The sequence below is a fragment of the Pseudomyrmex gracilis genome, unplaced genomic scaffold (assembly GCF_002006095.1).
Source record: "Pseudomyrmex gracilis isolate BER0280 unplaced genomic scaffold, ASM200609v1 scaffold_270, whole genome shotgun sequence".
Classification (NCBI taxonomy): Eukaryota; Metazoa; Arthropoda; class Insecta; order Hymenoptera; family Formicidae; genus Pseudomyrmex; species Pseudomyrmex gracilis.
The window spans coordinates 44,504-70,129 of NW_018020854.1; the positions used below are offsets into that span (position 1 = coordinate 44,504).

The 25,626-nt window shown below is 36.1% G+C and overlaps 7 protein-coding genes across 13 annotated transcripts; 4 read left to right on the plus strand and 3 right to left on the minus strand.

Moving 5' to 3' along the window:
• Nucleotides 1-71: 71 nt before the first annotated feature.
• LOC109859593 (protein SMG9) lies at nt 72-3,565 on the plus strand. 3 transcript variants are annotated; one of them, XM_020437971.1, is made up of 9 exons: nt 72-578; nt 1,058-1,116; nt 1,262-1,448; nt 1,526-1,822; nt 1,936-2,080; nt 2,207-2,327; nt 2,409-2,520; nt 2,595-2,706; nt 3,479-3,565. In XM_020437971.1, exons 1-8 carry the CDS (start codon nt 442-444, stop codon nt 2,671-2,673), a joined length of 1,137 nt encoding a protein of 378 aa, XP_020293560.1. In that variant the 5' UTR covers nt 72-441; the 3' UTR covers nt 2,674-2,706; nt 3,479-3,565. The 3 variants fall into 3 exon arrangements, with proteins under 3 accessions (XP_020293560.1, XP_020293562.1, XP_020293561.1); XM_020437973.1 differs by having other exon boundaries at nt 1,616-1,822; XM_020437972.1 differs by having other exon boundaries at nt 1,070-1,116.
• Nucleotides 2,762-7,596, minus strand: LOC109859594 (protein Dr1). Its single transcript, XM_020437974.1, has 2 exons — nt 7,441-7,596; nt 2,762-3,664 (listed from the first exon to the last, which is right to left on the minus strand). Exon 2 carries the CDS (start codon nt 3,655-3,657, stop codon nt 3,154-3,156), a length of 504 nt encoding a protein of 167 aa, XP_020293563.1. The 5' UTR covers nt 3,658-3,664; nt 7,441-7,596; the 3' UTR covers nt 2,762-3,153.
• LOC109859592 (fibroblast growth factor receptor 3-like) lies at nt 3,661-7,428 on the plus strand. The gene is made up of 8 exons (XM_020437970.1): nt 3,661-4,400; nt 4,581-4,800; nt 4,894-5,057; nt 5,165-5,408; nt 5,495-5,601; nt 5,685-5,784; nt 5,868-6,455; nt 6,542-7,428. The coding sequence occupies exons 1-8, from the start codon at nt 4,147-4,149 to the stop codon at nt 6,968-6,970; spliced, it is 2,106 nt and encodes a 701-aa protein (XP_020293559.1). The 5' UTR covers nt 3,661-4,146; the 3' UTR covers nt 6,971-7,428.
• A 1,269-nt stretch (nt 7,597-8,865) lies between the features above and the next one.
• On the minus strand, nt 8,866-11,839 carry LOC109859588. Its single transcript, XM_020437964.1, has 2 exons — nt 11,629-11,839; nt 8,866-11,384 (listed from the first exon to the last, which is right to left on the minus strand). The coding sequence occupies exon 2, from the start codon at nt 11,335-11,337 to the stop codon at nt 9,097-9,099; it is 2,241 nt and encodes a 746-aa protein (XP_020293553.1). The 5' UTR covers nt 11,338-11,384; nt 11,629-11,839; the 3' UTR covers nt 8,866-9,096.
• Nucleotides 11,840-11,970: 131 nt separating this feature from the next.
• Nucleotides 11,971-12,976, plus strand: LOC109859591 (activator of basal transcription 1-like). Its single transcript, XM_020437968.1, has 3 exons — nt 11,971-12,231; nt 12,336-12,522; nt 12,623-12,976. The coding sequence occupies exons 1-3, from the start codon at nt 12,054-12,056 to the stop codon at nt 12,897-12,899; spliced, it is 642 nt and encodes a 213-aa protein (XP_020293557.1). The 5' UTR covers nt 11,971-12,053; the 3' UTR covers nt 12,900-12,976.
• Nucleotides 12,977-13,026: 50 nt separating this feature from the next.
• Nucleotides 13,027-14,991, minus strand: LOC109859590 (regulator of microtubule dynamics protein 1-like). Of its 3 annotated transcripts, none has more exons than XM_020437966.1 (5): nt 14,890-14,991; nt 14,527-14,646; nt 14,251-14,448; nt 13,924-14,172; nt 13,027-13,777 (listed from the first exon to the last, which is right to left on the minus strand). In XM_020437966.1, exons 2-5 carry the CDS (start codon nt 14,617-14,619, stop codon nt 13,430-13,432), a joined length of 888 nt encoding a protein of 295 aa, XP_020293555.1. In that variant the 5' UTR covers nt 14,620-14,646; nt 14,890-14,991; the 3' UTR covers nt 13,027-13,429. The 3 variants fall into 3 exon arrangements, with proteins under 3 accessions (XP_020293555.1, XP_020293556.1, XP_020293554.1); XM_020437967.1 differs by lacking the exon at nt 14,890-14,991 and adding an exon at nt 14,748-14,881; XM_020437965.1 differs by lacking the exon at nt 14,890-14,991 and having other exon boundaries at nt 13,028-13,777; nt 14,527-14,881.
• Nucleotides 14,992-15,413: 422 nt separating this feature from the next.
• LOC109859581 (nuclear pore complex protein Nup98-Nup96) lies at nt 15,414-23,921 on the plus strand. Of its 3 annotated transcripts, none has more exons than XM_020437953.1 (18): nt 15,414-15,593; nt 16,196-16,274; nt 16,358-16,579; nt 16,687-16,929; nt 17,036-17,236; nt 17,327-17,410; nt 17,528-18,148; nt 18,278-18,461; nt 18,550-18,661; nt 18,740-18,880; nt 18,983-19,263; nt 19,367-19,608; nt 19,696-19,926; nt 20,049-22,341; nt 22,454-22,765; nt 22,877-22,974; nt 23,069-23,318; nt 23,418-23,921. In XM_020437953.1, the coding sequence occupies exons 2-18, from the start codon at nt 16,244-16,246 to the stop codon at nt 23,605-23,607; spliced, it is 5,736 nt and encodes a 1,911-aa protein (XP_020293542.1). In that variant the 5' UTR covers nt 15,414-15,593; nt 16,196-16,243; the 3' UTR covers nt 23,608-23,921. The 3 variants fall into 3 exon arrangements, with proteins under 3 accessions (XP_020293542.1, XP_020293544.1, XP_020293543.1); XM_020437955.1 differs by lacking the exon at nt 15,414-15,593 and adding an exon at nt 15,709-15,867; XM_020437954.1 differs by lacking the exon at nt 15,414-15,593 and adding an exon at nt 15,709-15,838.
• Nucleotides 23,922-25,626: the final 1,705 nt, after the last annotated feature.

Sequence of the window (25,626 nt, forward strand, 5' to 3'; positions counted from 1 at the left end):
TTTATATACACTATATACACTATACATGTGTGCGCATGCGTGCGTCGATCAGCTGATTCTTATTCAATCCTCACATAATGGCCGCGTTCAGCAGGTTCAACATTTGCTGAGTTGTTGTCTTGTCAAAACTCGATATTGATTCGTTGGTTCTAAGAGTAAGAGCCAATCATCAATTCGATTGCTACAAATTAGTTTGTTTTGCTGAACGTAGCCAATGTATTCTAGAGGAGAAATCAAAAAAGAGAGGGACTGTGCCAGTTACAAGGAGAGGACTGGTGCTCCAAAACTCGCGACAGACGGTTGAAAGACGTAACGACAAAAAAAAAGCAGCGAATGTATAATCGAATGTTTTTGTTAATTCTTCATTGAGTTATTACTACTTATTACAATCATTTGCGTAGTAGTATAGTGTTGTTGTGTATACATATTAATGTGATCAACATGTTATCAACATCAAAAGATTCGGATTTTAAAGAAGAAAATAGAACTCTTAAGATTGTAGAGCGACCAACATTTATATTAAAAACAAGAGAAGGAGAAAGCAGAGCCATATCCCCTAGCCAACGAAATGGGAATAAGTAAATATAATTTGTTTTATTAATTAATATTATATATATTTTTTTCTTTTTTTTGTAGTGAAAGCACACAAATTTCAATGAATTTCTCAAAGATATCTCGATCTAATTTTATAGCACACACACACAATATACACAATAAATCAGTTTTTTAACACAATTGATCCATTTTTTTTATCATAAAATCTATCAAACCTTTCGCACTCACTCATTCAATATATAGTATATATAATAAATTATATTGATACTCTGTTGTTCTTATTACAATAATTACAAGAAAAGTTAGTTGATTTGTGGAAATAGTAGTTGTTCTTAATATATAAATAAATATATTTCAAATACTGTAAAAAAAACTCATTGCAGGTTGATATAAAAGTACTTTGCAAATTAAAAAATTCTCTTATATCAATTTTAAACAATATTCTTCTTAATTATTAATGTAGTTAATTAAAACTTAAAACTTAAAAAATAATATAATTCAGGAATTTTTTTAGGAAAGATGCTGAGATATCTTCAGGAACATCAACAAAGATACAAGAGTGTAAGTAAACTGTATAAATGTATAAAATAAAATAATAGTAATACATAATATATCCTTTAAGATGTTTATAAATTGTTTGTGTTAATAACAGCATAATAATATGTAATATAACATTTTTTTTATAAATACATAAAATACATTTCAGCAATTCGTTCGCTTTCTACATGTCCTGAAATGACTGCTTGTACTAAACTTATGGACAAAACTATGCAACTTATTGAGAATCCGATAGATTACCTGCATGATCAACAAGACTTTTTAGTTGTTGGTTGTTTAGGTACACAAGGTGTTGGCAAATCAACAATTATGTCATTGTTAACATCAAATTACATGTATGTATTTCTTCTATTTCTAATTATTACTTATTAATTTTTTTTTATATTACAATTTTAATTTCTCTTACTATTAGGCCTGACATTTTTCAAGTTCAGAATTTGTCTAATTTTGAAAATGGGACAAACTGTACTAATGGAATAGATTTTTTTGTGACTAAAAATAGAGTTATATATCTGGACACTCAGCCAATTTTTTCTGGATCTCTAATTGACTACTCTGCATCTTTTGATCAGAAAAAAGCTTCAGTGGATTTTGTGAATACTGAGTTCAACTTGGAGTTACAGTCATTGCAATTTGCAGCATTCCTGTTTTCAGTGTGTCATGTAATTTTATTTGTGCAGGATTGGTTTGTTGATCCAAATTTGCTGAGGTAGTTATAATACCCAAAAAGAGATTAGAAGACTTGTTATAATGAATTAATATTTTATCTACTCACAAGAAGCTTGCAATAAACAACTATCTTTTTATTTTTTTTTTATATAGATTTTTGCAAACAGCAGAAATGTTAAAACCATCTTCAACAACAATTATGGATCAAGAATATGTGGAGTATTATCCACATCTTGTATTTTTGCATAATAAGGCAGAATTGCAAGATTTTAAGCCCGATACGATTGACAAAATAAAGGTACTTGTTTTTTACCTTCTTCAATTTGGTCCCAAGTAAACTTAATTTTTTATATTATTCTCTCGCTTTTGCTTGCAAATAAACAAAGAGAAAATATTTATTGAAATTAAAATTTTCTTTTTTCAGAAATTTTATGATAAATTATTTTCCACTTCTAAACTCCAAACTCACAGCGGTATAAATATGGGTAATTGTTCAACAGAAAGTGGTCTAAATTTATTTTTAATACCTTCGAGGACTAATGACGGTAAAGGAAAGCTGTATCACAAATATACAAAAAATCTGATTATAAAGTATATAATATCGTTCGTATGAATGTTTTTTGCAGAAGAAAAAATTTTTTACGAAAGTGAAAAATCCCTCATAGACAAGCTGCGAACGAAGATATATGGAGTTACTAGAAATCCCATGACGCCATCAGTATTAACGGAAAAGAGCTGGTAAATCAAGCATACATTATTCCTCTCGTTTAAGACGAATACGTATGAATGTAAAATAATGTGCTAATCGGCAGGTTTCATTACGTTTCGAAAGTTATGGAGGCAATAAAAAAGAGTCATCTATCATCTGACTATGGTAGATTAATGCCTTAAAATTCAAGAGCACAAAAATGGAGGGAAATAGAGGTATAAATTTTATTCTAAACTTATGTCACTGTGTTTAAATTATAAGATGTTTATTACAAAATACGTAAATATCGTATAAAATTAGAACAATGCAACAAGTGTTCATGATGTTCAATTTATAATCCGCAACTATTATAGTATATACATATATATATATACTATGATAGTTGTTTAAACAATTGCAAACTATTTCTACGGTATTTTACAACAATGTTTCTTATGTACTTTTGGAAATAATCTTTAACTTCACATTTTTAACACAAGTTTTGCTTTTGCATTTAATAATTTTAGTTACTATTCTTATTTCTAAATTTTTTATAAATTTCCAATTTTTATTTCACGTGAAATAATAAATAGCTGGAAATAATAAAAATAGCTGTTTTATTTTATTAAAGAGAAAATCGCCAAACATAATATTTCATAAGTTTTATCGTCTTTAGAGATCGTTTACGAATAATCTTCCTGTTCACTATCAGCTTGTTGCATGGATGCCATTTGTGTGACAGCTTGCAATTGTTGCCATTGCTGCTGTTCCGCGACCGCTTGTTCTTCTCTCGCTTTGGCAAATAGCTCTTGCTGTTGTCGCAGCAATTCCTCTTCCGGAATGCCTAAATTTTCCAATCTGGTACTTTGACGTCTTCTCTTGGCCGCCACCGCCTTGCAATCCCGTAATACAGCTTCCGCTTCCGCGCTGTAATCGCCGAAACCTAGTTTTTCGAGCGCTTGCAGAACATGTTCCGCATTTATAGTCTTTTTCTGTTGTTGATTGCAGATTTCATTTGCTTCGGAAGAAAGCAAATGAATGAATTCCGTGCAGCAGTTCAAGATGAGCTCTCTGGACTCGTTCGCGACTCGCACGTGAGGCAAAATTTCCTTGATCATCTTGTTAATCGAGGCACGTGGGAGAGTAAGCTCGTCGTCGTCAGTCGGCGACATTGCAGCCGAGGCCATTGGGTCCCTGGAACATCACGTAACATATTATGAAAATGTTTTTAAACATGATATGTATGCGCATCATTCATTCATTGTATCTATTAAGAATGCAAATCTATAATGTCATCTGGATTTCATTACTTGAACATAAAGAAAAATATTATTCTTAAATACAAGTAAACACATTTGTAGGAGTTATCAAACACATTGAATAACGTAATGCGAGATATTTGTATTTTATATGTAAAAACGTATATGAATGTATTGGTTTAAAAGAATCGTAAATAAAACGTTCGACACCTTATCAGTACAAAAGCGTGACATGTATTTAATGGTGGTGGATTATCAGATAAGATATTTTATACTAGCTTGCGAACTTTGTCGTGGCTGATAAACACTTCAGTATCAATGGATATTGCTCGAGATAAACGATAGAAACTATATAATATATGCAATAAAAATTATACACATATATATACATATCGGTCATATTATACAAAAAATGAAATGTTCACAAAGTGGATCTTTACACACGATATAATTATTATATTGCTTTTATATTCCGAGACAACATGTGCCGTGAATACAAACAATACAAATGCGAATACAAACGTGATGAAATACGCTGGTATTGTAGAAAATATTACAGTGCACGCTTTAAAAGACGAAAGTTACGGAAATGATCGTGGTGCGTTGAAGTCACTGAGATTGAATATATCTTGGATACCGCCAAAAGAAGGAAAAGAACCGTCTTCGTACAGGTGAACTAAAATTAAAATAAAATAACTTCTCATTGTTTTATATATATATATATCTATAAATGTGTTGCTATATTTATAAGAAGGAATTTATATTTATATTTATATATTTATAAGATGGAAATTTGTGTGTGCGTATCGTAAAAATTGAATACGAAATTTCATATGTTTATGCAATTGCAGTGTCATAGTCACAAGTATTTCAAGAGAAGACGACACAAGGGAAGAATGTACAGAAGGTTCTGGATTTTATAGTGTGCCGAATAAAAGCCCGTTCAGTCTATTGGTGCCGCAAAATAAAGCATTGAACAGCATATCGGAAATACAAATACATCCGAATTGCACATACAGAATACAAGTACACGCTAATCCAAGAGCTAAACCCGCAGGACAGTTACCAGAGGTAAGAGTTTGTTTGATAACAAACATGTACGTAGGAAAAATCAATCTCGTGGATGAAAGACGTCACATTTTCCGAATGTTTTTCATTACACAGGTCATCTACACAGTTCCCGAATGTGTAGAGCGTAAATGCAGCTGTGTAGCTGCGAAACTCAATTTGCCTGTTCCGGAGGTGGAAGTGACTCAGGTGGAAGAAGATATAATTGTAAATTGGAATGTCACGTCGTACAGTTCTTATATTCAGTCTTACGTGATCAGGTGAAATCTCTTTTCCCTTTGCTTATTGCACAAATTATATTCTTGATTATTTTCCTATTTGCACAAGATATTTCGATTTATATATATAATATTGTTTCTCTTTCTAGTATTGGCATGCCATTTTTGATTTCAAACGCGGGTCATCCTGTGTACAATATTACCAGGATAACTAACGTAACTTCTACAACAAACACCTTTATTTGGAATTCAAGAATTGATGATGAGTATGTCGATATTAAAACTGGATACAAAATATTTGTGGCAGCGGTGGATCATCGAGGTTGTTCAGGAACACGAGGTGGCGTCACTGTCAATATAAACAAAACTACCACATTACATAGAAATATTATAGTATGTATTTTTTTTTTATTTGCACAACAATTCATAAGTTCAAAATGTGTGTGGCACAAAAATAACTTATATAAATGTTCTTGTAGTACTTTCTGCTTACTGGTGTCATTATTTGTGTTATACTAGGATTTATCATTATTATGTCAGTACATAAGAAAAATAAACATCGCTGGCAAACCTATTTCCCTTTAAGGTAAAGTGGTGTCGAAATATTTTTGACTTACAACATATGTATCAATAGTGGACCTATACTAAAAATCTGCATTGTTTTATTAGAAAACAAAATATGTCTGAGTTTGCATTTAAGTTGAGTCAGTGGCCACATCTCGGGCATCAGAAATTCAACATTAGTTTATATAAAGAACAACAATCCGAAGTAAGTAGAAAAAGATGAATATCAAAAACAAAACAAAACAAAAAAAAACAATTTTAAATATAATCACAAGTCTTATAACACAGGAAGCTCACTGCAGCAAGACACAAACTGACAAATTTGAAGTATCACATGAATGCATAAATTTGATTTGTGAATTAGGAAGAGGACAGTTTGGTACGGTATACTTGGGCTCCTTGAATAATAACAAAGATACGTTGGTAGCTGTTAAGATGTCTCAATGTCAAGATGTGTATGACGAACCTGAAGCGAGGTATCAATTATTAGAAGAAATTAAAATGATGAAAACAGCTGGTTCTCATCCAAATTTAGTGAGCTTCATAGGTTGCTGCACTTCACCAGATACTCCTGTATGCATACTTTTAGAATATATGAAAGGGGGAGATTTGCTTGCATATTTGCACTCCAGAAGAAATATTGAATGTGACAATGTAATTTTGTGCACTTTTGAAAGAATTGCCTCTAGATATGCAAATATCATTGGCAAAGATAGAAATAGAGATGGGAATTTATGTAGCATAGTCGAAAAGCAACAATTTTTACTGTTTGCGCTTGATATTGCAAGAGGAATGGAACATTTAGAAGCTGCAAAAATCACGCATAGAGATTTGGCAGCAAGAAACATTCTTCTCACTTCAGATTTAACACTAAAGGTATATAATAGCTACTTGCCATATTATGTACTCTAAGAATTGTGATTTCAATGTAAATATTGCAACAAGATTTTATGTACACTTAGATTTCTGACTTTGGTTTATCACGAAATGGAGCGTATGTAATAAACAATAACATGAGCAAAGTTCGTCGCCTCCCGTTACGTTGGATGTCACCAGAAGCGGTGCGTGATTATGCTTTTTCTACCAAAAGCGACGTGTGGTCATTTGGTGTTGTTCTCTGGGAAATCGGAACTTTAGGATCTTTTCCATACGCCACCATACCAGATGACGAGTTAATGCATTATTTAATTCAGGACAAATGTCGCTTGGCCTGTCCCGATACTGTTTCTCATGATATATATGAAATTATGTGCTCTTGTTGGGACACAGTATCACAAAACAGACCCACTTTTGCGCAACTTGTTTTAGATCTACAAAGACTAACAGAACCTACACATTCTGTGCTTGAACAACAAATGTACAATCCCTGTTATACTCTGCTATCTGACTAACATAACTTAAAATTGTTGCGAGTATGCGTAAGGATCAGATGTAAACAAAACAAAAAAAACTACTATTTTCTTAAAAAACACGAGAGTACTGATATTCTTTAATTAATATGTGGCATATACTCTGTATGTCATCACAGTCAACAGTAAATAAGCGGTAGTGTAAGTTAAAAAATAGTGAAAAAAAAACTTTATAGCGAATTTAACGTGTTTTTAACACTCTTTCGTGAGTGTTTTTAATATACTGTTTCTACAAAAAATTAACAAAGTATAGGTTATGTCGAGAAAAAAAGGACTATTTTTGTCACATTACTCCGACACTGTCTGTCGAATCTGAGATAAAAAAAAAAATGACATATAAAAACCACACGATTTACAAACAAATTCAAAGGAAACCTAAACCAGTAACTGTTCAAAAAGTTCACATGTAAGTTTTTTTTGAAACATGCTTCTTTTTACGCTCATATATTTACCAAATGTAAATCGCACGTGTAAACAAACAACACCGTTACACAATTGACACTTCACGGCAATATGCGACAATACGTATCCGGTACATGTATTGTTCAACAAAACAATCGGTCTACATAGTAGTACTGTTCAATTGTGCGGTCACCTGGTGACACCTTTAGCCACGTATCACAGATTCGGATTGCGATCGCGCATTGGAACTTGACCAATCCGAGCACAGTTTTATCAAACTCGAGATTGGTTTTCTTCATTCTGATTGATCGAGAACCAGTCTAATCACGCAATCTTTAGTGCGATACGAATTTTAAAGTCGAGTTTTAACGGGACTAATAGGGTAAAAAAGACCCAATTACCGTCACCCTAAGCTATTTTATTTAAAATATTAAATAAATCTTAAAAAGTTATGCATAAAAAAAATCTATAACATGGGATTTTAAGTGCAATTAATATAATAAAAAATCCAGCACTCAACATTCTTGTCTCGTTTCTTTTAATTTAGGCGTGACGGTAACAGCTCTCTCGCATCGTTCTTTTTTAATTATTAAATTTATAAATAAAAATAGAAATTTTGAGAGACGTATTATTTTGTTTTCTTATATTAGAGACATTGAATAATACCAGATAAAAAGAAAAACACATGTTTTTGATAAATAAATAGTAAAAACAATTCACTAACGCCAGAGTTTATCATTTTTATCATTCAGGTGACAGTAATTGGGTCTTTTACCCTATATGTTTGTCGATTTTTTTTTTTTTTGTATTTACTACATATACAATACGAAAAAGTTCGAATCTGCTGATTAATCGTCGATTAAAATCAATTAGACTCTATCGAACTGGTCGTAAGAAGCTTCAGCAGTAATTCATTAAAAATTTTTTAAACAACAGAGATATACGTCAAAGATATATGGAATACACGTGAGAATAAAAGTACACATAGATGAGATGAAACACAAAATGATTTAACACACGTACAAGTATCATAAAATATTTATTTGTCTTCTTAGAAAATTATATTAACAAAAAACCAACTGATCTTTAGAATTACGTGTAGCGTTTTCGAACTGGTGCCAATTGAATTTTCGGAGCGATCAGTAACATTAATTTGACAAACGGATCAATTGTATATTCATTCTCGGAAAAAATTCAACACTCGTACCGATCGAAAACGCTAATCAATATCTTTACTTCGAGTTTACGTGTGTTTTTATAACTAAATAGTAATATTAATATAAACTTTAATATTGTAGTATATAAGTACATATCTTATATAAATTTAACGCATTTTTGTCTCCACTATAAGCCCGTTCTACATTGATCGCAAGCGCAAACGCAAGGTATAGATCTCGTAGAATTGACCAATCACGCTGGTCAATTAGCTGATTTGATCAATACAATTAGTCAATTCTACCAGACCTGTTCCTTGCGTTTGCGCTTGCGATCAATGTAGAACAGACTATACGTGTACGTACGTACGTACGTACGTGTGTACGTCCACGCGCAATAGATATCTCATCAATCCAACTCCTTTTGTTCTTTTTATTTCTCTTTAGGACACATGTGTTTTTAATAGTAAAAAAAAAAAAAATATATAAATTATTAAATTTAAATGATTTTTCTCGATATAGAGGCACGTTTCTTTTTCTCACAAAATTTCTTTACAACAACAGAGAATGATTCTGATCTTCCTCTTGCGCGCTATCTAAATTTTGGCAATTTACATTTTGTTCTTGATAATACGATCTTATTTTGCACAGAGCGTTGAGAGTCTCGACGCTAAAACGGTTTCTCTTTTCATTCTTTATCTCCATGATGAGAGAATATATTCTCTCCATGTAAGCGTCGGAATGCGGAATCGTAAATGCTATGTCGACTAATTTTTCCAACTGCGAAAATTTGGGCTCGTCGTTGAAATCTTTTCTCGCGAAAATTTTTCTCCACATATCGTCCACTTCCAATCCGGCCAGAACGTCTTTGCTCTCGTTGTCGAATTCAGTCGACAAACTCACCCATTCGAACTCCAATTTCGACATGTCGAAATCTTCGCCGAAACGCGAAGCGATTTCTCTCAGATCCCGAATCATCCATCTGCTTTTGTAGCTCAACGCCACGTTCGAACTCAGAAAATTTAATTCGCGCAAAAATGGATCGTTGTGCGGCAATTTTGTCGTCATATCTTCCATAGCCGCAACGTAAAAACTCAAACATGTGGATTTAATCTCATTTCTGTATTCGAACGGTTTGTTCTCTAAAAACAAATTACATTCGGGACCTACGTAGAGTTCGTCAACGGGTAAAAAATTTTCCGCAATTACATTGTTCGACGTGATGTTGTTCATGGCAACGGGTAACATGAAATTGCAACCAACTTGCTTTATCAATTGTTCGCAACTCTTGGCCAATTTGTGAATTACAATTTTTTGCGTTTGCAACAACGCGTGAAATCTATCGAAGAAGATCAATATGTATTTTAAAAACAATACGTAAGCCTTACACTTGTCGTTATTCAACATGTCGAGAATAAGTTTGGCCGATTTGCTCTTCTTTCCCTCGCTTTCCGTGTAGAAGTAATTTCTCAACAATTCCCAATTATCGAGAATCTTAACGACGTATTTGTGCAAAACGTGCCATTTCGTCTCAGTTAGTTTTAAATTTTTCCACGATTCAGGATCGAAAGATTCGCACGTAGCACGCGACTGTTCGACGATGTTGAGCGGCGCGGAATCAATTTCACTGCTGACCTGGTGTTTTTGCACTGCTTTTTGCGCATTGGTGATGTAACTGCTGATGGAGTTTAGAATAGTCACGATTGAATACGGCAATTTTGAAATCGCTTTCTTTACAATCTCACCAAATGAATGACTGATACCGTTCAGTACCACAATAGTCGGCACCTCTTCCTTGAGTTTGCTCATAAATAAGTTTCTACTCTCCGCGGACGTATCGTCGCAAAATATCATACTGACAATATTTCGCAACGATATTTCGTGCTTTACAAAACAAGTTTTAAATTTCGCGAAAATCGTCTCTCCGTGACAAATTTCCGAAAAATCCAATTCAACCAATTCCAACAATTCCGTAGCACATTTTTTCGTAACCGGTGACAAGTATCTCACGATAATGGGAAAGAATCGTTTGTTGCTGGCACCAGAGATTTCAGCACCCAGCAGAACGGAGAATCTTTGATCTCGTAAAAATGTAACCAATGTCGCGGTTTTGTTTTTACCGATATTTTTTACAATGTCCGTGCACTTGGTTCGAGACAGTCTAACGTCTCTCGCAATTATCGAATCGGAAAAAATGTCCTTCATTAAAGGAACGAAGTGATCAATCGCATCCAACGGCACGTTGTGTTCCGCAAAAAAGGCTGATAATTTTTCCTCGACGTTCTTAACATTTGCAGTATGGTTCTTAGACAGCACGTAATCCTCACTTATGAGCAACGACGATGACGGAGATCTCGAATCGCTTTCTTTCTTTTTAACCAGAATAACATTGTTGACGTGGTATCGTCGATTTGCGTGTTTGATCAGTTCCGATTTGCTACATGTCAAACTGACCTCGCACAATGTGCAATAAGCTCTCTGACCATCTTCATGCGATCTTAACCATCCTCTGCATTGGTGCAGATTTAGCCAAGAAACTTGAAACTTCCTACGCTTTTTGATCGGAACCTTTTCAACGTTGTTGTCCTTGGTGACGTTTTCGCTTGGTGGGTTGTTTACACTCAGTAGATCCTCACTTGATAGATTTATACTTAGTGGATCTTCGCTTGATGGATTTATACTTAGCGGATCTTCACTTGGTGAATTTACACTTAGCGAATCTTCGTTTGGTAGATTCACACTTAGCAAATCCTCACTTGGTGGATTTGATTCTTGCGATTGACACTGATCCATCTTTCTCGGTTGCCAGTTTAAAAAAATGATAGATCGTTGACAGACAACTAGAAGAAAAAATACCCTTACAATTTGCAGTTTGGTTTATTCTTCGTTGTTTAATTACCATGCATTTATTTGCATCTTTTGTTATTACGATTGATTCGAAAATCAAAACAATAATATATGCAGATTTTGACACACATGGAAACAAAATACACATGTGTATATTATATACGTTAAAAAAATACAAAAAAAAGTAAAGCTTTTATACACTTTAACAGTTTAACAGTTAATCGTTGAAGTACTTACAAAACTGACGTCGACTATCGTAAGAATCCACGTTGTTTTGTTTTCAGCAAAGACTGAAAGGATGAAGATTAGCGATAACAAGGAAAAAACATAACGAGATGCAACCGCTAGAGTTGCCAGATCACGCCAGATCTGCTGCGACCTGCTGCAAGATCGAGGAAAGATCGACCACCACACACGCAGATATTCGCTACGTCGAGCCAATCGGCTAGTTCCGACCCTTCACTGATACCACATCGCATCTGTAGTGGTTGATTGTTCGTTACCCTTCAATCTGGCAACACTGACTTCAGCTAGACTAGACGCGACTGCGACCGAACACATCCGAATTGATACGAAACTAAGGATTTTGCACGTGTTAGCAACAGAACAGCAGAGATACGTTACTGTGTAATTCTAACCGCAATTAATAATCTAGAAATAAAATGAATGAAGATTCAGAAAAAGTGATCAAAACGGACAAAGTAGTAAATCGTGACAAAAAGGCTAAGAGAGGAATAATATACCTGTCCACAATTCCGAAATATATGAACGTTACAATGATTCGGGAGATATTTTCCGCTTACGGAGAAGTGGACAGAGTGTATTTGCAGCTAGACGAAAGTAAGTTGGTCTCACGCTATAAATGTTACATGTCAGTTTTTTTTTTTTTTATACATATATAGTTCGTATATATTTTATTTAAACTTGCAAACTTTTTTTCTTAGATCCACAGTCAATGAAAGGCACAAAGAAACACAAGAAAGCAATCAAACATTTTTCGGAAGGTTGGGTGGAATTTAAGAAAAAAAAGGTAGCAAAATTTGTGGCTCGAACAGTAAATAACACTCAGATATCCACAAGAAAGAAAAGTAAATTCTACGATGTCATATGGAACATAAAGTACTTGCCTAGGTAATGAATAATTGATTTTATATGTTTACTGGGCCATACACATGTCTCTTCCTATGAAACTAATAATTATTATTATTGTTTTTTTGGTTTTCTCTTCCAGGTTTAAGTGGGTTCACTTGTGCGAACGCTTGGCATATGAACGTGCGGTTCACAAACAAAGACTTTTGACTGAAATAGCACAAGCTAAGAGAGAAGTCAACTTCTTCTCCCATAATGTAGATAGAAGTAAAAAATTGCGCAAGAAACAAGAACAAGGAGGAGAGGTGTCGTTCACGTTACCTGAAGTTAAGCAGAGAGATACTGATGGTGAAATAAGAAGTAGAAAAGCCCAAACACAAGAAGACAGAACAGAGTTCCTTAAATCAATATTTGGATAAAATGCAAAGTGTAATGTACAAGTATGTGTAAAGTTTTATAATTTTTATTAGAGACAAATATATAATTTATAAAAGATAAAAAATTTTTTTAGAAAAATATTCAATTTTTTTGTGCTCTATGAATATATATATATATATATACAAGTAGATGTGGATTCTAAACACATCTAATCTATGTATGAAACACATACAATGTTCAATAAAATGTTAAATACATAGCAAAACCTTGCTTAGACCAATATTCATAATCCAGTTTTTTATTTAAAATCGTTTTAAGTTTATCTTCAGAGATGGAGTTGTTTTATTGGTTGCAGAACATCGGAAGATCAATTTAAAATGATTTAAACATAAGATTTGAATACCAGTCTTAATCATGCAGTACAGTAGATTATACGAGAAAAAGTGTTTGTTTTTTTATTGCCCCGTGATGTTTGCCACCTTGAGTGTTCCATAGTTCAAACTTCAAAATCACGTTTATAAATTTTCGTATTTTTTCGTGCACAATATATATCTTTCATACTTTTTAGTTTTTAAATACTGTTCAATATTTTCTGCGCTTCTTGCTTTGCTTGCTGATCATCGTCATTTTTTGCAGGAAACTCAGCAGCTTTTTTTAAGTATTCTATAGCTTCCGCTTTACGATTTAATTTCAGATATGTTTTTCCTAACATTAATAGGTTGCGACTGTAAAAATTCGGATCAACTTTCTCAGCATTTTTATAGTAAGTTAATGCTTCTTCAAACGTCGAAGTTGGCGGTTCTTGAAATATAACAGAAGCTATTTTTCGCTGATACCATGGTAGATTCGTAATCTCATAACACCAGCATCCGAGCATGTAAAGTGTTGTTGCGTCATTCGGGTTTAATTCTGTTGATCTCTACAATAACAGAGAATCACAAAATAATCAAATCTTTTATGTCTGTTACATTATTTTTTACATCACTTTTCAAAATGTAATATTTTTGACATTTTTACAAGATTATACAATATTAGGTAAAATTAATTATTTACGAAATACCTTACCATCAAATGTTTTTTAATATTGTACAATTCTTTTGTATGAGCTTTTACGCCTTCAAGAGTGCCTTTACTGTTAAGAAATAAAGACATCCATTTTTGGACGGCATAGTGGTCTTCTTTTATGTCAAGGGCTTTACATATCAAATCATATCCTTCATAAATCATCTTTTTTGCTTCAACGTCAGAAGCTGTTTCAGACATTTTATAAATGGCCCTGCACAAACGCCACAAGATTTCAACATCTTCGCTGTCCTATGTAATATACATGTATGTAAGCGTACATAATATGCATACACATGATATATACATGATAAACAAAAAGTTGATTACTTTATGGTTATATAAAAGATTGTACACAGTGATGTAATCTCCTTGATCAAATAGTGCATCAGCTCTGGCAAGAAGAACTTCTTTTGCACCATTTGTTTTGTCCTCACTTTTAGGTGTTATAAAACCCCACACTCCCATTACAGTAAATAAAGGAAATGTTATTGACAGATCTCTGCCAAATTGTATATTATTTTTGTGCTGAAACAAAATTTATATTTATATATATATATATATATAATTTATGAAGATATACAAACATATACACATTTTTAATACCTGATATAACGGACGAAAACTTTTATATAAAATAGTTCTTCGATATATAATTTTGCTGTAGTTAACAACACGATATAATCTTGAAAGCAACATTTTGTACTTTGCTCAACTTGGAGTAAGCTGTTTATAAATAAATTGTATATATAGATAAATCTGTGTAAGTCAATAGACCTTTTAAATCCGTTAATCGGCCAACATGATTCGTCAAACTACACTCACACCCGTTTTCATCATCTCCGATTAACTTAATCAGTCGTGATTGGTCCATTTTGCTAAACGATTAATGCGACTGGCAATTCCAATGGAATAATCGGCCGATTAAGTTTAATCGGAAATGGAGAAAACGGGTGTTGAAATGATTACGTTCAGAAAACTCAACAGTTGCACAACGGTTCAGAAATGATCACTTGTGATAGGACTAATCCTCAAAATCTAAATCGATTTGAAAAGTATGATCCAATCGTAAGTGATCCATCTCTCAACCGTTGTGTGCAACTGTTGAGTTTCTGAACGTAACCAATGATCTTTTTTAAGGGCGACGTTCTATTGAGCGGTAAATTCCACACGGCGGAACGGAACCCAAGGCGTGAGCCAATCAGAACCATTTTCCGTTTTCTTTTCCTTTTCTGCGGCTCAATGGGACGCCGCCCTCGGTCTTTTCTCTGGTTCTTATTTTACGATTCGTTCCCGTTATAGAAACTCGACTTAAGAACATAAGACTATAGAGTGCGGTCAAAGCTACACCGCAAATGTTTTGAAGCATCGTTCTATCTTTATTTCTCGTTAAATGTGGAATAAAGATAGAACGATAGTTGGAAACATTTGCAGCGAGACATTGACCGCACCCATTGGTAAATATTTTTCCAAGACTGTATATGTCCTGAATTACATTTCTCAAACTTCCTGATGCCCCCTGGGCTGGTGGTGCGTGCCGTTTCTACGCATTTCACAATTTTCCTGAGACACTGCGTGCTATTTTGTGTTAAATTTGGTGGGATCAGGGTGAGAAAAAAGTAAATCGCGCTTCTAATGCGCGCGAATTGAAGAGAAATCGTTCAACACACTTGGTGAGTGAGAGTTCAAAAATTTTTTCTTTGTTGAAAACTGTTGGCTTATTGCGTACGAGTACGTAATTTGCTAATTTACGATATGAATTTTCTCCAACAATGGAGGAGACTTCGACGGAACTAGTTCATAACCAAAGCTAAGTGCGCATTACGCGCGCTTATCTCTACATCTAAAGAAAAAATATCCGACATACATGCGAGAGCGTATTGTTGCTAAATTTGGTATATTTCGCGAATTGCAAGGTGTAAGAATTGAATTTGTTCGAAAAAGAACGTGGGTTTTTTCCGTACTTGAAACTAAACTTGCCTAACCTTCTTTTTTAGATTTAACGTCACGTTAAATATTTCACTAACACTTCTGACATTTTGTATATTTATCAAGTTTCATAAACTTTTTTGTTGTCTTTAATAATTTTTTTAGAATGATATTGAATTTATAAAAATAATTCTTAAATAATTTGTGAGCAAAGTTTGTTGATGTTATACAATTGTATCAAGAAGTATACTTCTATTACACAATATACAAATAAGTAATATATCACAGTTATATATTTTTTTGCGCAAGATTGTAATTTTACCATTTTTTTTTTGTTATATTTCAGGTTATAAGTCAGAAATCCTGTCGGAACAGATTCTGACCTAACTCCATTATGTTTGGTCAAACTGGAAATACATCCTTTAGTATGTATCACAAAAATATAGATAATGTTTAATGAAATAAGAGACTTTGACAAATATTTTATCGAGATATGCGTCTTTTTTAGGTGGATTTAACACAGCGACACAGAACAGTCCGTTTGCTCAGTCTGCATTTGGCAAACCTATTACTACAACAAGTTTTGGTAGTGGTGCAGCTCCTGTATTTGGTAGTAGCAATACATCGCTCTTTAGTTCTAAACCCACAGGTTCTACCACAGGTGGTTTGTTTGGCAATAATGCAACACCACCAGCATTTAGACAGCCAACTACTCAACCATCCTTTGGAGGTATTTATGAATTTTGTATTCGCATATGTATAACTACAAAGCATTTTTTTTCTTGTATATCTTTACAGAGTGATCATGGAATGTTTTTTTTTTTATGATTGTTACAGGCTTTGGAACAACAAATACGAGTACTAATCTTTTTGGTACTCAACAAAATACTGGCACAAATCTCTTTGGCACAAGTACTGGGACTTCAGCATTTGGTCAGGCAAACAAACCTGGCGGTTTCAGCTTTGGAACAACATCTGGAACTAATTTGTTCGGACAACCACAGCAAAATGCGCAACAAACTACTCCTTTCGGTCAGACCAATACTACTACAAACACAAATCTGTTTGGCACAACTACAGGTAAAATGAGGATACGATCGACTGTGCATTGTGTTAAGCACAATGCATTTGTCTATTATCATTTGATAGACATAATTAGTAATTCTTTGATTTGTTTAATGTAAAGGTTTTGGTAATACCACTACTACTACCGTACCAACTGGTACTGTAGTAAAATTCACGCCTGTTATTACGACTGACTCTATGTCAAAAAATGGAATATCACATAGCATTTCTGTGCGACATTGCTGTATTGCAGCTATGAAAGAATATGAATCAAAATCATATGAAGAATTACGTTTTGAAGATTATCAAGTAGGCCGAAAAGGTACATACGTAGTTTTTTTTCTTTTTTAATTCAACACTTTGTTACAAAAAAATAAGATGTTTTTTCTTAATATCTTCTCTTTCCTTCTAGGTCCGCAAACGGGACTTTTCGGAGCTCCGGCACAGACATCACCGTTTGGTAGCACAACAGCTGGTACCAGTACAGCTGGCACAGGTAAATCATGACATAAATATTAATATTTGCACACAAGCATACAATATTTGTGCAATTTTTATTATTGTACAATTATTTTAAGCAAAAGAAAGATTTAACTTCTTTTGTTTGTTGAAGGTTTTGGATCAATGACCGGTGGATTTGGCACTACCAGCCAGTCAGGATCGACGGGACTGTTTGGAAAACCTATCACTAATTTCGGAACACCAGCAACTACAACAACCAATAGTTTTGCGTTTAATAGTACACCTACTACAAATCTTTTTGGTACTAATACACAAACGAAACCATTTGGAACAGCAGCTCCGACGCCACTTTTCGGCACGAGCAATACCAATCAAACTACCGGCACAGGTTTCGGTAGCATCAATACCGGACAGAATACAGGTTTTGGATCCGCCTTCGGCTCCACGCAACCCAATCAGAGCATTGGATTATTCAATCAGAACAAGTCTGCTTTTAACATCCCATCGACGTCAGCTAGTACTGGATTTACTGGTTTCGGCCAACCGGCTACGAATAATACCGCCGCACCGTTGTTCGGCAACAAAACTACTACCGCCGGTTTTGGAACAACTTCCACATTTGGTGCAGCAGCACCTTCCACATTTGGAACTAACACAGCTTTCAATTCGGGTTCCAACACGGGTTCCTCATTATTTAACTCTTCGTTTAAACCAGCTGGACAAACATCAGGATTTTCTTTCGGAACTACACCCGCATCGTCAACCGGGCTCGGTATAGTTATTTTTTTCATTCAGTGTTCAATTAAATTTTATCATTAACGTAAATTTATATTTTCTGCGTTTTGCATACAAGAGTTATCATGTTTATCTTCGATTTCATTGAGTGAGTAAACGTGCGCAGGTACAAACACTGGTTTGAGCTTGGGTGGTGGAACTTCGTTATTTGGACAGCAAAAGCCAGGAAGTCTATTTGGAAATACCGGAGGTAATACAACGTTTAGCAATCCTGGAACATTTGGATCTTCAACTTTTGGCACAAGCTCGAACATAATGTCTGGAACAGGAATGGGTTTACTTAATGGAGGGTAAGGCGTTTATATCTCTCTTAATGCACATCACTGATTATTTAAAAGATTTTTATGATTATTGTTTATTTTTTAACGATCATTTCAGGATGGCATCAAACCAAACTAAAACAAACAGCTCAGTGCCAGTGCATCAACATATCTTGGCTCTTGTTTCTGCACCATTTGGCGATTCACCGTTATTGAAGAATCTTTTGCCAGTAAATATTGTTTTTACTGTATTTTAAGGTATTACATGTTGAGACGTACATGGAAACTTATTGTGATAATTTTTACAGGCATCCGGAAAGACCGAGGAACTCTTGAAACCTACAAATCCAACGTCGAAAGTACTGAACAGTCCGCAGTACAGAGTTACTGCCAACACTAAATCTCCAAAAATCAAGGCAAGAGTCGTCAGTTCTGCACAACTATCTAAGGTAAAGTTTAACATAATGCACACACGCACACGTGCGGTCCGTTTTTTTTTTTCTTTTTTTTTTGTCTACATATGTTAAATAACGCATTTCTGTACATTTTAGAAATCATTATTTGACGGTCTTGAAGAAGAGGATCCCGTTTTGGTAGACGCTTTTCAACCTCGGCCGAACACGAAACGTTTGGTGTTGCGACCAAAATCGGCGACAAATTCTTCCATTCAGTCCGCGGAAAACGACGAGACTGTGGTGAAAAACGGCAGTATCGACGATAGAACGGACGCATCAAATGCAATACACAATACTAGCATCGAAATTAATAATAAAGAAAATCACAGCCAAGATAATAATCGAATTGCAAACGATCGACGGTCATCCACGTCTTGGTAAGTTTACAAGTTTGTTTTTTTTTTNTTTTTTTTTTTTAAGACAAACATTACGAAAATGTAAGTCCGAGCTGCTTTTGTATTTGAATTTTGCGTTGGTCAGGTTAAAATCGTCACTTCCACGAAGAAACACGGTTCTCGACGATAACGTGTTCGAGGGACAGCAGTCACCATTTTCCGGAAAAAATGTGTCGGAAGAAATAAACAACACGGTGGCTGAACTGAGTCCGCAAAATAATTCGTCCAACAACGTGAATCATTCCGATACGATTAATTCGACCGAGATACCATTGAATTCCACTTACGACGATAAGAGCTCGGCAAATCTCACAATGCCAAATGCAGGTAAAAATTATATCTGCAATTGCGACAATTTATATTGTGTGCGCGGTAAGAGATTGTTTTTTTTCAAGATTATTTTTCTTTCCTCAGATTCAAGTCAGGAAGCGGAAGAAAATTCGTTCTCACTGTTACAACCGAACATGGCCAAAGTCACGCTACGACGAGCTGGTTATTACACCATTCCGTCGCTCGACAAACTGGACGAGTTCGTTCGTGGCGAGACCTGCGTTGTACCGAATTTCACCGTCGGCCGCGAGGGTTACGGCAACGTGTACTTCCCAGACTCGTTCGATATTTACGGCTTGAATCTCGACGAAATCGGTAAGTTTACGTATCAGAAATGTCAATCAGTTGAATTTCACTTGGACATATGCACAAATTAAACTGCGCGACATCGCGACATGTGTTTATACATCTCATTTGTGTATTTGATGTTGTGACAGTCCATTTCCGTCACAAAGAAGTAATTATTTATCCGGACGACGAGAAGAAACCGCCGGTTGGACATGGCTTAAATCGGAAGGCGCAAGTTACGTTGGACAAAGTTTGGCCGCATGACAAGTCGCTGCACGAACCGATCACGGATCCGCAGCGGCTCGCCGCCATGAACTACGAAGGAAAATTGCGCAGAGTATCCGCGAAGCACGATACCCGCTTTCTCGAATATCGACCCGAGACCGGATCGTGGGTCTTCAAGGTCGATCACTTTTCGAAATACGGTCTCACCGATTCGGACGAAGATGACAATCAAGTTCCACCGGCCTCGGAAGCGAAAAAACTCAAAGGGTTTTCTGCACCTCTGCAGAAGGGAAAACCCGTCGATCCGCTGACGACAGCGAACAAGGATGCGATTAACGGAGGGACTGTTAACGGGACCGTTGGCGGTGCAACATTGAGAAACGGCAAACATCCGGATATCGAGAGCAACTTCTCGGAAGAAACTCAGCTTCGATTTTCTTACGGCAGTTTCGAGAAACGAGATATGATCGTCAGCCCAGCCAGAGACATGTCGCTCGGCCATTCTCCTTTCTCTTCCAAAGACTACAGTTACGAGAAACAGACGACCGGCAGCAGCCCGGTCGGGGATAACGCCCGTGTTGCCGGTACCGACAGTCACAAATTGCAACTAATGAAAGCGAGCTTTTTCGACACGAATGACGATGAGATGAACGAGGAAATGGATCACGATATAATTCCTACTGTGCAGAAAACTTTAACCCGCTATTTACCGGATGTTATCGAGGTTAAGAACAACGAGGCTCCGTACAATGTAACAACGTTACGATCTAACTTCACAAGCGACGTGTCGTTTCACACGAGCCAAGAAGGTGCGCTCTTTGGATTGAGCAAGAAATTACACACGCCGTCGCATATCGACGTGAGAAAGAAGAAACAGAGTATCGATAGAGTGATTGTAGCACCCGCGGTCACTCCCGTCACGAATGTGCTTAATTATCACTACGAAGTTGTACCGCTCAAAGAGTCCAGACTGAGCAAATTGAACTTTCGTTGCGTCGCCGACACGGGCATACAAATGGGTAGGACATTTCGTCCGAGCTGGGGAGCTGGTTTAACACTGCTGTCACTTAGCACGCAGGAACAAGCGAGCAAGATGCAACTGCAGAACACGTTCAGTCAACTGAGTTATTACATTTCCGGCCGCGTTGCCGGCGACACCTCGTCAACGGCAATTGTTCAGCGTTTACAAATCCTCGGTGGCAACGAAGACGACATGAAAACATTCGCGGATAGCATAGAGCGTCATCTGAGAATCCAGCTGGATCATTGTGTGATGGGTCACGACGGTGATTGTCCTACTTTCGACGTAGCCACTGATAGCGCAAACGAAGCGTTGCAATTGCATTGCACGTTGGCTCAGGATTTCGCTGAGAAAGACCAGAGACTGAACGAGGACTTCAGTGACGAACAACCGTACCGCAATATCGTAGAACAATCTTTTCGTCAGTACGCGTGTACTGTATGGACGCTTTGCGTCGCGCTTTGGGGTCATTATCCCAATCAGGATACGATAAACGGCGCTAACGAAGAACACTATAATGTCATGATGAGAAGAGAAGCGATAGGCGAGTGGTTGAAAAATGTGGTGCAAAAGACGGTCGAGCAAGAAATCAAGAAAAACATAAGTGATGCAGCCAAGAACTATCACGAGAAGATAATATTGTCATTGCTCTCCGCCTGCAAGCTAGAGGACGCGTGTGAAGAAGCACGTAAGGTCGGAGATCATTGTCTGGCGTTACTGATGGCGCAGCTACGTAGCGGCATGCCGATCAAAGAACTGATCAAGCGACAACTCGCATTGTGGCAAGAGACCAACGTGGACGAGTATCTTACCATCGATCGGTTGAAATTGTTTATGCTTGTGGCAGGCGAACCGCTCATCTCCAGCAAACACGGGACTATCAACGTGTGTGAGGAACTCGACTGGAAGCGAGCCTTCGCCATTCATTTGTGGTACTTGTCGCCGCCGACGTGCTCGATCACAGACGCATTGGATTTATACGAGGCTGCGTTTAACACGACGGAGAATCAGGTATACGCAACCGCACCAGAACCCAAATACAAAGAGAACGATTACGACGCCGAGTTGACCAACGGCAAACGTATATACGATCTGTGCTTCCATCTTTTGAAATTATACTGTACCGGAAATCACGATCTGGGACAGCTTTTAAATCCGCTGACCTATACCGCTAATCCCCTGGATTACAGATTGAGGTAAACTCTGCACCGACCACGTCATATATATGTATATATAATTTAACCGAATATGCTTTGAGATTTCTCTTTGGCCGTATGGTAGTTAATTCACATTAAATTTTCTCAACAGTTGGTTAATGCAACAAACACTCTTAGCTCTGGGTTACACACATATCTCTGATCATGTCGCCGCATTGACGCACACGAATTTCGCGACGCAGCTAGAGGCACACGGACTGTGGCACTGGGCGATTTTCGTAATGTTGCACTTGCGAGACTCGTCCAGACGACGAACCGCCGTGCAAGATCTGTTGTTACGTCACATAGAAATAGACGATATTCCGGATTATATCAAGCGTGAGCAATTTCTGAAAGAGGAGCTCGGTATATCGTCCGTTTGGATTCACCAAGCTAAAGCCATCAAGAGCAACATTAATAAGAGGTATATTTGACGTACGATTTTTATTCGTATATATTTAGAAAATTCGAAAGATGTTGATTCTCAAAGAACAAACTTCTCGATATGTTAATTCAAATTGATTTTACGTGTCAGGTACGGCGAAGCAGCGTGGTATTATATTCAGGCTGAACAATGGAATCAAGCTCATGAGATTATCATAGAACATTTAGCAGCTGAGGCTATAATTAACGGTATTGTTTTTTCTATATTGTTTTATATATATATATATAATTATTTTGTATTTGTCAGTTGAACAATTTTGCATAAAATGGTTTATTTTTGCAGAGAATTATGAATATTTGAAATCTTTGTTGAGTCCTCTGGTGCCAACCGAATGTAGCGGCATAATTAACGGATGGACGCATCAGGGACAGCTTTTGTGGGAGTACATGGAAATAACTAGCGAAATTCAAAATTTACTTAAGTCCGCGTCAGATTATCGCGGGATAACTTATCAGCTAGAAGCGCTGAAGCCTCGATTGACGAACTTGTGTCAGAAAATCGATCAATTTCCGTGTCCAACTGCTAAACACAGGTGCGCGTACATCACGTGATGCGTAATAATATCATTTTCATAAAAGCAATTGATTGATCGCGAATTTGTTATCTAATCTGCGTTCTCTTACTTGTTTAGATTGTGCCAAGCCGAAATCGCGAAGAGAGTTTTGCACCTGGCCAGAAATCTGTTGCTTTTGCAGAAAAACGAGAGGAGATCCGAGCTGTTGGTTCGTCTGATATCTCAATTACCGTTGCCGGAAGATTACGCGCAGCAAGAACTACGACCTGTCGTCAATATGCGTGTAACCGAAGTGATGTCTCAGTAAATATGAAATAAACACACACGTAGATTAATATATGTACGAATGATGTAGCTGCTCTATAAGTCTCTAACAGTTTCACGCGATGGAAGATCCCAGTTTTTTTGTCTTCGTACACAAATTACAAACAAATACTGCAATGATGAACATGCACATAATTTTTTTTTTTAGAAATTTAAGCAGTTCTGATGTAGCGAAACACAAGTAGTTTAATAATATTTTCGCGTATGAAGTTTGTAAAGATTTATAGAAATTATAAGCGAACCCTCTTTAGAAAAAAATACATCTACGTAAGATATTGTTCACTTTTTTCTTACATTTTTATCAATTTACACACACAAAAATTTATCACAGTAAATTTTTTAAGCTTATCGATATTATTTTTTATACGTGTGATCAAACGTAATACCGATCGTAGTGAGAAGGAACACTCACACGTACAAGTTTATCTTTGTCATCATGTATTCCGAATTTTTTTTTTTTTTTATAATACATTTTTGAAGCGCGGCGCGCCTCTCGCCCATGTGAGTTAAGAGACGAAGGTCGCATTTTCTAAATAAAAAAAAAAAACTTCTGCAACAAGAGATCGGATTGTTATGCGGCAAAAGGCGGTATTTCTTATGTATTATATGACACATATGTATCATATAATATCTAGGTATAATTAAAAGGATTCGGGTGTGTGAAACGAGAGACAAGCGACATTGGCCGCGTTCAGCAAAATTCGGCGCTCTTTCTGCTTAATAATCGTCTGTAATTAGTCCATTCCTCGAGATCTGTTGCAAGAGTACACGCGTGCCAGTGGCAATTAACAATCGCTTGCCAACAAGCGCTCTGCGGTTCTGCTAAACGCGTGTCATTCGAATGATATCCGCTTATCTTGTTTTACAACCCGCGAGTCTCAATTTGTCTGTTGCTCCCTGCGTTCCCTGGTGGATTTGGATCTTCGGATCTCGTATTAAAACAAAAGATAAATAAAAAAAAAAAAAATAAAAAAATAAAGAATAAAAAAAATAAAAAAAAAACCATATTAACGGATGTAAGTAGAACGAACGCGTTTTTTCTATGTATATTGAACTTGTATATTTTGCTAACAAATAAGTTGAAAGTAATCGAGGAATGTATTTTAAAAGAATTGTTGATGTTAATATAACCCGATGAGACAGGCGCACCTCTTCGCGAATTTTTCTATTCCTAGTAAGATAAATACTTTCATATAACAAGAAGCATGCAATTAACATTTGTTATGCTCCTGACGTAGGTATATATATATATATAAGAAAAGATTTGTATAAATTAAGTTTTCACTCTTTGAAATGATTGAAATAAATAAATATAAATAAAATGTTTATTCTTACGTTGTTTTTTTTTTTTTTTCGCACATATTCGTCTCTCCTTTCTCTTGTAGATTCAAAAATTACGAAAAATTCAAATCAAAATTCGTGTTTTTTAAATTTATCATACGAAAAGTATATGAAAAAGAACCGTCGCGAAGAATAATATTCATTAAAGTTGTTCGAGGATCAATAACGATCTTGGTGCCGCGAATATTTTTTGCATCATTTCTTCGGCACGCGCGCGGGGAGAAAAGGCGATATATATACATATCTATGTCTACAGTAAATTTGTAATTTCGACAATTGATTTCGAGTTATGAAATTATAGATATATATATATATAGACATTTTGAAAGGGAGATTCTCTCTCTCTTTCGACAAATGTTTAAACAGCGTTTTCAATAGGATCTCTCGCGATCTCGGCCATTATCACACAATATTCGGGCGCATAATGCTCTCCCTGCCGAGCTTAGGACAAATATAATGCGATACCTCGCCTCGCTATAGGGAAAAGCTTTCGCTGTCTCTTTACGCGTAAGATATAGATATATGTTAAATCAATGATACCGGGCTTGCGCCGCGTTACACCCCCGTATAACGTGGCGTAAGGTCGGGACTATACCATCCCATGTACCCCGCTTGCGGTGGAACGACGCCGAGCCAACGCCGCCCCTCGCTCACTCCTCTC